At 22.2% G+C, this 12,527-nt stretch overlaps 1 protein-coding gene across 1 annotated transcript in view; it reads right to left on the reverse strand.

Annotated features, from left to right (window-relative positions):
* Window positions 1-438: 438 nt before the first annotated feature.
* The window catches only part of LOC142225126 (uncharacterized), a 979,687-nt gene continuing 967,598 nt past the window's right edge, over window positions 439-12,527 (reverse strand). Inside the window, exon 6 of the mRNA XM_075294902.1 lies at window positions 439-586. Coding sequence (XP_075151017.1) covers window positions 439-586 — 148 coding nt within the window. The remainder of the gene's footprint in view (window positions 587-12,527) is intronic.

Genomic DNA, 12,527 nt, shown 5'->3' on the forward strand with positions numbered 1-12,527 from the left:
CAGACGGACGGACATGCTTAGATCAAATCAGAATTTCACCACGAACCTGTATATATACTTTATGGGATCTTAGAGCAATATTTCGATGTGTTACAAACGGAATGACAAAGTTAATATACCCCCCCCCCATCCAATGGTGGAGGGTATAACAATTAGCATAAAAACAAGCACATATTGCCTTAAGTTCGACCGGGCCGAATTTTAAATACCCACCACAATGAATTAAATATAAAAGTTTCCTTAGTCAACATATCCAAGAGATGTGCCTTGAAAGCCACTTTTGCTATAGTATTCTAATGATCTTAAATTCTATTTATCCGTGAACTATTTTATAACCTCACTTTCTATGAGATTATCGTGTAAATATATATTGTGTTTTTTTTTCTCTGACTTAAATTAAAATCGGATTTCTACAGAACTCGTTATGTGACATTTTTATTATTCCACCAAGGCATTATGAACATATGTAACATCAATGAGGCCAACATCAATGCTGCACCTTGGGACGTTGTCATTGGAGACATCAATAGCGTCAGCTGCATCAGCATCGTAATCAGCGCAAGCATCAGTGTCATTACAGTAATTGCTATCATGTTCATATATATACAAAAGTATGAAAGAAAATATTTAGATTTTTCGTTTTGTTATAAGAGAAAAATATATACGTGTTACAGTAAAACACAGGGAGAAAACATATGCGAATGATGAAAAACATAATTTTCAATCGTTGAATTAAAAATTAGTTTAACTTGCATAAATCGATATAGTCATAGGAATTAATATCGAAATTCTACACCAATACAGTTTATTTACAGGAAATACTTAAAATAAATCAAATTTCTCAGTTTATACTTAGCGAACATACACTGACGGGTTTTGTAGATATTGAAGGCGCCTTAAATAACAATAGAACATTTTTTCAAAATTTTATTTCTATAGAAAATTTTGTTAAAATTTTATTTCTATAGAAAATTTTGTGAGAATTTTTCTTTTAAATATTTTGTCAACATCTTATTTCTATAGAAAATTTTGTCAGAATTTTTCTTTTAAAGAATATTTTGTCAAAATTTTATTTCTATAAAAAAATTGTGAAAATTTTATTTATAGTAAAATATTTGTGCATTTTTTTTTTAATTTTATTCCATAGAAAATTATGTCTTATAAGCGTGGTGCAGAGGTTAGCATGCTCGCCTTGCATACACAAGGTCGTGGGTTCGATTCCTGCTTCGACCGAACACCAAAAAATTTTTCAGCGGTGGATTATCCCACCTCAGTATTGCTGGTGACATTTCTGAGGGTATCAAAGCTTCTCTAAAAGGTTTCTCTGCAATGTGGAAAGCCGTTCGGACTCGGCTATAAAAAGGAGGTCCCTTGTTATTGAGCTTAACATGGAATCGGGCAGCACTCAGTGATAAGAGAGAAGTTCACCAGCGTGGTATAACAATGGACTGAATAGTCTAAGTGAGCCTGATACATCGGGCTGCCACCTAGCCTAACCTATGTCAAAATTTTATTCCATAGAAAATTTTGTCAAAATTTTATTTCGATAGAAAAGTTTTTAAAAATTTTATTTCTATAGAAATTTTATTTCGATAGAAAATTTTCTCAAAATTTTATATCTAAAGAAAAGTTTGTCGAAATTGTATTTCGATAATAAAAAAAGTTCGTCAAAATTGTATTTCTGCATAAAATTTTGTGAACATTTTATTTCTATAGAAAATTTTACCAAATTTTTATTTCTATAGAAAATGTTGTCAAAAATTTATCCCTATAGATATTTTTATCAAAATTTTATTTCTATAGAAAATTTTCTCAAAAATGTATTTCTGTGGAAAATTTTGTCAAAATTTTATTTTTATAGAAAATTTTGGTCAAAAAGAAAATTTTTTATAGAAAATTTTTGTCAAAATTTTATTTCTATAGAAAATTTGGTCAAAATATTTTATTTCTATAGAAAATTTTGTCAAATGTTTTCCACAAAATATTTTGTCAAAATTTTATTTCTATTTAGTAAAAAATTTTATTTTTATAGTAAACTTTTTCAAAATTTTATTTCTATAGGAAATTTTGTCACAATTTTATTGCTCTAGAAAAATTCGTCAAAATTTCATTTCTATAGAAAATTTTGTCAAAATTTTATTTCTATAGAAAATTTTGTCAAAATTCTATTTCTATGGAAAATTTTGTCAAAATTTTATTTCTATAGAAAAGTTTGTCAAAATTGTATTTCTCAAAATTTTTTGTCAAAATTTTATTTTTATAGAAAATTTTGGTCAAAAAAAATTTTTTTATAGAAAATTTTTGTCAAAATTTTATTTCTATAGAAAATTTGGTCAAAATATTTTATTTCTATAGAAAATTTTGTCAAATGTTCTCCACAAAAAATTTTGTCAAAATTTTATTTCTATAGAAAATTTTGTCAAAACTTATTTCTATAGAAAATTTTGTCAAAATTTTATTTCTATAGAAAATTTTGACAAAATTTCTATGACAATATTTCTATAGAAAATTTTGTCAACATTTTATTTCTATAGAAAATTTTGACAAAATTTCTATGACAATATTTCTATAGAAAATTTTGTCAAAATTTTATTTCTATAGAAAATTTAGTAAAAAATTTTATTTCTATAGTAAACCTTTTCAAAATTTTATTTCTATAGGAAATTTTGTCACAATTTTATTGCTCTAGAAAAATTCGTCAAAATTTTATTTCTATAGACAATTTTGTCAAAATTCTATTTCTATGGAAAATTTTGGCAAAATTTTATTTCTATAGAAAAGTTTGTCTATATTTTATTTCTAGAGAAAATATTGTCAAAATTTTATTTCTATAAAAAAGATTGTGAAAATTTTATATCTATAGAAAATGTTGTCAAAAATTTATTTCTATAGCCATTTATATCAAAATTTTATTCAAAAAGACATTTTTATCAAAATTGTATTTCTATAGAAAATTTTCTCGAAAATGTATTTCTGCAGAAAATTTTGTCAACATTTTATTTTTATAGCAAATTTTTGTCAAAATTTTATTTTTATAGAAAATTTTTGTCAACATTTTTTATAGAAAATTTTTGTTAAAAATTTTATTTCTATTGAAAATTTGGTCAAAATTTTATTTCTATAGGAAATTTTGTCAAAATTTTATTTGTATAGGAAATTTTGTAAAAAAATATTATAGGAAATTTTTTCAAAATATTCTTTCTATAAGAAATTTTGTTTCTATAGAAACAATTTTTCAAAATTGTATTTCTATAGCAAATTCATGAAGTACCTCTTAGTTGGAGAGGAATATTTAGCAAAATATGCCAAAACATCGAGAAATCTACCAATCTACGAAAAAATAAAAAAAATTACAGTTTTGGTAAAATTCTACCAACTGAGACAACGGTGATTGCCAAAAGCTGGTTGGGGAATGAAGCTCTCTCTCTCTCTCTCTGTTGTTTACAACAGTTCTAAGACCAGCAGCTACCTATGAACAACACATCTGGTGGTGCTGGCCGCTATATAGGTTTGATGATATATCATTTCACGTGGTTCCCACCATCAGTCATTTAATTTCTAAGCGATTTTATTTCAAAAAAATATTTTAAATATTTCACAGTGTATTCTATGTTAAAAGATAACGTCTCAGTCATTCATAAGTTAAGGCAAATTTATATCCTTCATTTCCGTTGAGATTAAATGTTAATGTGACAAATTTGCTAAAATGCACTTAAATTGTACTTGAACACATCAGTGCTTTTGCCACCACTCTTAACTCCATCTATACTACGTGCATGGTAATGGATTAAAAATGGCGAACAGGTATTAATATTATGTAGACATGAACAAGGTTACATGCTATTTTTTTGCAACAAATTTGAAAAATTGTGTTAAAAACTTTAATACTTAACTTTTTACGATATATCTAGATTGATATTTTAAATTAATTTAAATTTAATACATCGAAGTGAAGTAAATTGAAGTTTCCCAATATCAAGTGTGTTTGAGGTATTGAAAGAAAAATTTAATATTTTTGGATAAATGATTTGAGGTTTATTTCATATTAAAGAAATAAACCACAAATGAATGATTTAATGTTTATTTCATGTTAAAGAAATAAAACACAAATCATTTCACGTGACCTTAAAGGAAGAAGTCGCAGGGTTTAAAATTACATGATTTTGGAAGTTTACACTATCCAATATCTTGGAGGTGCACATTGTTATTGTCTAATAAAAAATTAGACAAGATATTCTATAGAAATTAAATTTTCTATAGAAATACAATTTTGACAAAATTTTCTATAGAAATAAAATGTTGGCAAAATTTTCTATAGATATAAAATTTTGACAAAATTTTCTATAGAAATAAAATTTTGACAAAATTTCTCTAGATGTAAAATTTTGACAACATTTTCTATAGAAATAAAATTTTGACAAAATTTTTTATAGAAATAAAATTTTGACAAAATTTTCTGTAGATATAAAATTTTGACAACATTTTTTAAAGAAATAAAATATTGACCACATTTTCTATAGAAATAAAATTTTGACAAAATTTTGTATAGAAAAAAAAATTAAACAAAATTTTCTATAGAAACAAAATTTTGACAAAATTCTCTGTAGAAATAAATTTTGACAATATATTCTATAGAAATAAAATTTTGACAAAATTTTTTATAGAAATAAAATGTTGACAAAATTTTTTATAGAAATAAAATGTTGACAAAATTTTCTATAGAAATAAAATTTTGACAAAATTGTATATAGAAATAAATTTTTTTTAGAAATAAAGTTAAGACACAATTCCAATAGAAATAATAATAGAAATAATAGAAATAATAAGTGAAGACAAAATTTTCTATAGAAATAAAATTATGACATATTTTCTATTGAAATAAAATATTGACAACATTTTCTATAGAAATAAAATTTTGACAAAATTTTGTATAGAAATAAAATATCGACAAAATTTTCTATTGACATAAAATTTTGAAAAAATTTCTATAGAAATAAAATATGGACAAAATTTTCTATAGGGATAGAATTTTGACAAAATTTTGTATAGATACAAAATTTTGAAAAAAATTTCTATAGAGATAAAATTTTGTCAAAATTTTCTATAGAAATAAAATTTTGACAAAATTTTGTATAGAAATAAAATATCGACAAAATTTTCTATTGACATAAAATTTTGAAAAAATGTCTATAGAAATAAAATATCGATACAATTTTCTGTAGGGAAAGAATTTTGACACAATTTTGTATAGATACAAAATTTTGAAAAAATGTCTATAGAAATAAAATTTTGACAAAATTTTTTATAGAAATAAAATTAAGACGAAATTTTTATAGAAGTCAAATGAGGACAAAATTTTCTATAGAAATAAAATTATGACAAAATTTTCTAAAGAAATAAAATATTGAAAAATTTTCTAAAGAAATAAAATTTTGGCAAAACTTTCTATTGAAATAAAATTTTGAAAAAATTTCTATAGAAATAAAATATGGACAAAATTTTCTATAGGGATAGAATTTTGACAAAATTTTGTATAGATACAAAATTTTGAAAAAAAATTCTATAGAGATAAAATTTTGACAAAATTTTCTATAGAAATAAAATTTTGACAAAATTTTGTATAGAAATAAAATATCGACAAAATTTTCTATTGACATAAAATTTTGAAAAAATTTCTATAGAAATAAAATATCGATAAAATTTTCTGTAGGGAAAGAATTTTGACACAATTTTGTATAGATAAAAAATTTTGAAAAAATGTTATAGAAATAAAATTTTAACAAAATTTTGTATAGAAATAAAATTAAGACAAAATTTTTATAGAAGTCAAATGAGGACAAAATTTTCTATAGAAATAAAATTATGACAAAATTTTCTAAAGAAATAAAATATTGAAAAATTTTCTAAAGAAATAAAATTTTGGCAAAACTTTCTATTGGAAAAAAAAGAAATAAAACATTGAAAAATTTTATATAGAAATACAATTTTGGCAAAATTTTCTATTGAAATAAAATTTTGAAAAAAATTCTATAGAAATAAAATATCGACAAAATTTTCTATAGGGATAGAATTTTGACAAAATTTTATATAGATCCAAAATTTTGAAAAATATTTCTATAGAAATAAAATTTTGAAAAAATGTTCTATAGAAATACTATTTTGACAAAATTTTCTATAGAAATAAAATATTCACAAAATTTTCTATAGAAATAAAATTTTGACAAAATTTTCTATAAAAGTAGAATTTTGACAAAATTTTCTATAGAAAAGAAATCATGATAAAATTTTCTACAGAAATAAAATTTTGACAAAATTTTCTTTAGAAATAAAATTTTGACAAAATTTTCTATAGATATGAAATTATGATAAAATTTTCTATAGAAATAGAATATAGAGAGAAATTTTCTAGGAATATAATTTTGAAAAATTTTCCATTGAAAAAAAAATGACAAAACATAATATTTTGAAATAAATTTCTATTGAAATAAAATTTTAACATAACTCTCTATAGAAATAAAGGTTTGACAAAATTTGCTATAGAAATAAAATTTTGAAAAAATTTGCTATAGAAATAAAATTTTGAAAAAATTTTCTATAGAAATAAAATTTTGACAACATTTTCTATAGAAATAAAATTATGATAAACATTTCTATAGAAATAGAATACCGAAGAAATTTTCTAAAGGGATATAATTTTGACAAAATTTTCTATAGAAATAACATTTTGGCAAAATTTTCTTTAGAAATAAAATTTTGAGAAAATATTCTATAGAATTAAAATTTGTACAAATTTTCTATAGAAATAAAATTTTGACAACATTTGCTATAGAAATTATATTTTGGAACAATTTTCTATAGAACTAAAATATTGACAAAATTTTCTATAGAAACAAAATTTGAAAAAAAATTTCTATAGAAATAAAATATTGACAAAATTTTTTATAGAAATAAAATTTTGATAACATTTTCAATAGAAATGAAATTTTGATAAACATTTCTATAGAAATAGAATACCGAAGAAATTTTCTAAAGGGATATAATTTTGACAAAATTTTCTTAGAAATAACATTTTGGCAAAATTTTCCTTAGAAATACAATTTTGAGAAAATATTCTATAGAATTAAAATTTGTACAAATTTTCTATAGAAATAAAATTTTGACAACATTTGCTATAGAAATAAAATGTGCATAAATATTTGAGTAAAAATTCCTTCGAATTTAAATGGAATATTAAATTATGCATACAATTACAAAGTGGATTGTACTTCCACTATTCAACACCAGTCATACTATAGTCATATAGTCATGAAAAATGTCACCAGTCATTTTTCTGTCTCAACCGTAAAATAAAAGTTCAGCATGCATATTTTATTCTCAAGGAGCAAACCAAAATTTATATTAAAACTTTTCCCTGTGGCTGCTATTATGTTTTATTTTTTTATTTGCTGGTATTTTTTGTTTTATTTGCTTTAAGGGTTGTAGGAGTTCCATAGTATTTGGTGGTTCATTCACTCTTTCCCACTTATTCGTTTGGATTTACTTCCTCATGGTTTCGCAGGCCCAGTCGTTCTATTCGACCAACAAACATGTGAGTACTTTTAATTATTTTTAGTAATATTCATGACAAAAAAAAAATAAGCGTCAAAAACTGAATGAACCAAGTAGTTTTTTATTTAACAATTTAATTAACGAAGAACCGAACTTAATCCCAGTGTTACAATAAGAGCGGTCGATGCACTATTTAGTGTTGCGAGAGTGCACAGTGGATGCATGGAGGCAAAGGCGGAAGATTTTTTTTTGCAATCCTAAAATATTAATTTCACATTGTTTAGACGGCTTGCAATTTGACACAAGATAATTCCTTTAAGTCAGAAACGATCTCTTATGGTAGAAATTGACAGCGATTCAGATAGAGCTAAGTTGAAATTGATTCAGACTTTGATATAGCTCCCGCAAATACCTTTCCCCAGATACGATTGTTGCTTTTTATATTTCCGAATTGAAGAAAAAAATTAACCAAATGCTTTATTGTCTTTCAAAATATTCATCATTAGGATCTATACATTTTGCAGTTATTCAATGTCAAAAGTTGTAAAAAAAAATCGCAAATGATCATGATTTAATTCCGTTTTAGCGGCCAGATGAATATTTAAAATGGCTGTAAATTACACAAATAGCGCTCGAATGTCAAAACGTTCTGAGTACGCAAAACCTCAAAAATATAAGGGTTTACGATCTGACTAAAATTGTTTTTTTTTTATTTTTAAATTTGGTCCGATGGTTGGACTAATTTGCTCGATTTCGGTCCATTTTCATTCCATTGGTAATTATTCAAAATTTCCTAAAAAAATTAAATTTTTTAGTTGTTGTATAATTGATTTTTCGGTATTTATTATATTTATACAAATTTTTTTTATAAAAATAACATTTTGCAAAAATTTTTTTTGGAAAAAAATGTTGCAGAAATTTTCCTTAGAAATAAAATGTTGCAAAAAGTTTCAATAGTAATGAAATTTTGGAACAATTTCATATAGAAATAAAATTTTGGTAAAATTTAATTTTGCACAAAATTTCTATAGAAAAAAATTTGCAAAAATTTTCAATACAAATAAACGTTTGACAAATTTTTCTATTGAAATAAAATTTTGCTAATATTTTCTATAGAAATAAAATTTAGCTAAACTTTTCTACGGAATTAAAATTTAGCAAAAAATTTTCTATGGAAATAAAAATTTGCAAAAATTTTCTATAGAAATAAAATTTTGCAAACAAGTTTCTATAGAACTAACTTATTGGAGAAAATATATATAAAAATAAAATTAAGTAAAAATTTTCTATAGAAATAAAATTTTGGCAAATTTTTCTAAAGAAATAAAATATTGCAAACAATTTCTGTAGAAGTTAAATTTGGCAAAATTTTCTATAGAAATAAAATATTGCAAAAATTTCCTGTAGAAGTTATATTTGGCAAAAAAGTTTCTATAGAACTAACATATTGGAGAAAACATACATAAAAATAAAATTTAGTAAAAATTTTATATAGAAATTTGGCAAAATTTTCTGTAGAAATCAACATTTGGCAAAATTTTCCATAGAAAGAAAATTTTGACAAAATTTTCTATAGAAATAAAACTTCGACAAGATTTTCTATAGATATAAAAATTTGGTAAAACTCTCTATAGAAATAAAATTTCGGCAAATTTTTCTATAGAAATAAAATATTGCAAAAATTTTCTGTAGAAGTTAAATTTGGCACAATTTGCTATAGAAATGAAATTTCGGCAAAATTTTCCATAGAAATAAAATTTTGGCAAAATTTTGGCAAAATTTTCTATAGAAATAAAATTTTGACAAAATTTTCTATAGAAATAAAACTTGGACAACATTTTCCATAGATATAAAAATTTTGCAACACTTTCTATAGAAATAAAATTTCGGAAAATTTTTCTATAGAAATAAAATATTGCAAAAATTTTCTGTAGAAGTTAAATTTGCAAAATTTTCTATAGAAATAAAATTTCGGTAAAATTTTCTATAGAAATAAAATTTTGGCAAAATTTTCTAAAGAAATAAAATATTGGAAAAATTTTCTGTAGAACTTAAATTTGGCAAAATTTTCTGTAGAAATAAAATTTTGGCAAAATTTTGTATAGAAATAACATTTTGGTAAAATGTTCTATAGAAATAAAATTTTGACAAAATTATCTATAGAAATAATATTTTGGCAAAATTTTCTATAGCAATAAAATTTTAGAAAAATTTTCTATAGAAATAAAATTTTGGCAAAGTTTTTTTATAGAAATAAAATTTTGGCAAAATTTTCTATAGAAATAAAATTTTGGCAAAATTTTCTATAGAAATAAAATTTCGGCAAAATTTTCTATAGAAATAAAATTTTGGCAAAATTTTCTATAGAAATAAAATTTTGGCAAAATTTTCTATAGAAATAAAATATTGCAAAAATTTTCTGTAGAAGTAAAATTTGGCAAAATTTTCTATAGAAATAAAATGTGGGCAAAATTTTCTATATAAATAAAATTTTGGCAAAATTTTCTAAAGAAATAAAATATTGCAAAAATTTTCTGTAGAAGTTAAATTTGGCAAAATTTTCTATAGAAATAAAATTTTGGCAAAACATATATAAAAGTAAAATTTAGTAAAATTTTCTAAAGAAATAAAATTTTGGCAAAATTTTCTATAACAATAAAATTTTAGAAAAAATTTCTATAGAAATAAAATTTTGGCAAAGTTTTTTTATAGAAATAAAATTTTGGCAAAATTTTCTATAGAAATAAAATTTCGGCAAAATTTTCTAACGAAATAAAATATTGCAAAAATTTTCTGTAGAAGTTAAATTTGGCAAAATTTTCTATAGAATATAAAATTTTGGCAAAATTTTGTATAGAAATAACATTATGGTAAAATTTTCTATAGTATTAAAATTTTGACAAAATTTTCTATAGAAATAATATTTTGGCAAAATTTTTTATAGCAATAAAATTTTAGAAAAAATTTCTATAGAAATAAAATTTTGGCAAAGTTTTTTTTATAGAATAAAATTTTGGCAAAATTTTCTATAGAAATAAAATATTGCAAAAATTTTCTTTAGAACTAAAATTTCGGCAAAATTTTCTATAGAAATAAAATTTTGGCAAAATTTTGTATAGAAATAACATTTTGGTAAAATGTTCTATAGAAATAAAATGTTGACAAAATTTTCTATAGAAATAATATTTTGGCAAAATTTTCTATAGCAATAAAATTTTAGAAAAATTTTCTATAGAAATAAAATTTTGGCAAAGTTTTTTTTATAGAAATAAAATTTTGGCAAAATTTTCTATAGAAATAAAATTTTGGCAAAATTTTCTATAGAAATAAAATTTCGGCAAAATTTTCTATAGAAATAAAATTTTGGCAAAATTTTCTATAGAAATAAAATTTTGGCAAAATTTTCTATAGAAATAAAATATTGCAAAAATTTTCTGTAGAAGTTAAATTTGGCAAAATTTTCTATAGAAATAAAATGTGGGCAAAATTTTCTATAGAAATAAAATTTTGGCAAAATTGTCTGTAGAAATAAAATTTTGGCAAAATTTTCTATAGAAATAAAATTTTGGCAAAGTTTTTTTATAGAGATAAAATTTTAACAAAATTTTCTATAGAAGTAAAATTTTACGAAAATTTTCTATAAAAATAAAATTTTGCAAAAATTTTCTATAAAAATAAAATTTTGCAAAATTTTCTATAGAAATAAAGGTTTGGCAAAATTTTCTTTAGGAATAAAATTTTGGCAAAATTTTCAATAGAAATAAAAGTTTTGCAAAGTTTTCTGTAGAAATAAAAGTTTTGCAAAATTTTCTATAGAAATAAAAGTTTGGCAAAATTTTCTATAGAAATAAAATTTTGACAAAATTTTCTATAGAAATAAAATTTTGACATTTTCTATAGAAATTAAATTTTGACAAAATTTTCTATAGAAATAAAATTTTGACAAAATTTTCTATGGAAATAAAATTTTGACAAAATTTTCTACAAAAATAAAATTTGGGCAAAATTTTCTATAGAAATAAAGTTTTGGCAAAATTTTCTATAGAAAAAAAATTTTGGCAAAATTTTCTATAGAAATAATATTTCGGCAAAATTTTCTATAGAAATAAAATTTTAGCAAATTGTTCTATAGAAATAAAATATTGCAAAAATTTTCTGTAGAAGTTAAATTTGGCAAAATATTCTATAGAAATAAAATTTTGGCAAAATTATTTATAGAAATAACATTTTGGTAAAATTTTCTATAGAAATAAAATTTTGACAAAATTTTCTATAGAAATAAAATTTTGGCAACATTTTGTATAGAAATATTTTGGAAAATTTTCTATAGAAATAATATTTTGGCAAAGTTTTTTTTTAGAAATAAAATTTTGACAAAAAGTTTCTATAGAAATAAAATTTTACAAAAAATTTCTATAGTAATAAAATTTTACAAAAAATTTCTATAAAAATAAAATTTTGCAAACATTTTCTATAGAAATAAAATTTGAGTCGGTTTATATGGAACTTTGTAATTATTGCCAGATGTGCATAATTTTTTGTACGATTTTTTGTTGATTATTTACATTAAGTTCATTCCTTGAATTTGAAAAAATGGCCCGGTATTGCGATGTTGGTCCGATTTTGGAATAATGTTAGTCCAATAAAATTTTTGCAGATTGCAATACTAGGGTTTCCCCTTCCGGAAATATAAAAGGAAACCTCCGTACAGCTTTATGACTACTCCAAACAAAAAAGGTCCCTTATCCCATTAGACAAAAGACTGATTATATAACTAAGCCAACAGTAAGAGACTGTCGCTATTATAAATAAACCAAATAAAATTTTATTGCAACACTGTCTATGCCAGTGAACCGTATGGTGACTATATCCGCTATAGCTTTTGAAGGTGGCATTTTCTCTTAGGCATAATGGTTTTTAAGTTTCGCTCTTCAATTTACAACACCTAAAGCATATTCTCAACAAGGCGGACAGTCGAC

This window comes from Haematobia irritans, chromosome 2, assembly GCF_050003625.1.
Source record: "Haematobia irritans isolate KBUSLIRL chromosome 2, ASM5000362v1, whole genome shotgun sequence".
Classification (NCBI taxonomy): domain Eukaryota; kingdom Metazoa; phylum Arthropoda; class Insecta; order Diptera; family Muscidae; genus Haematobia; species Haematobia irritans.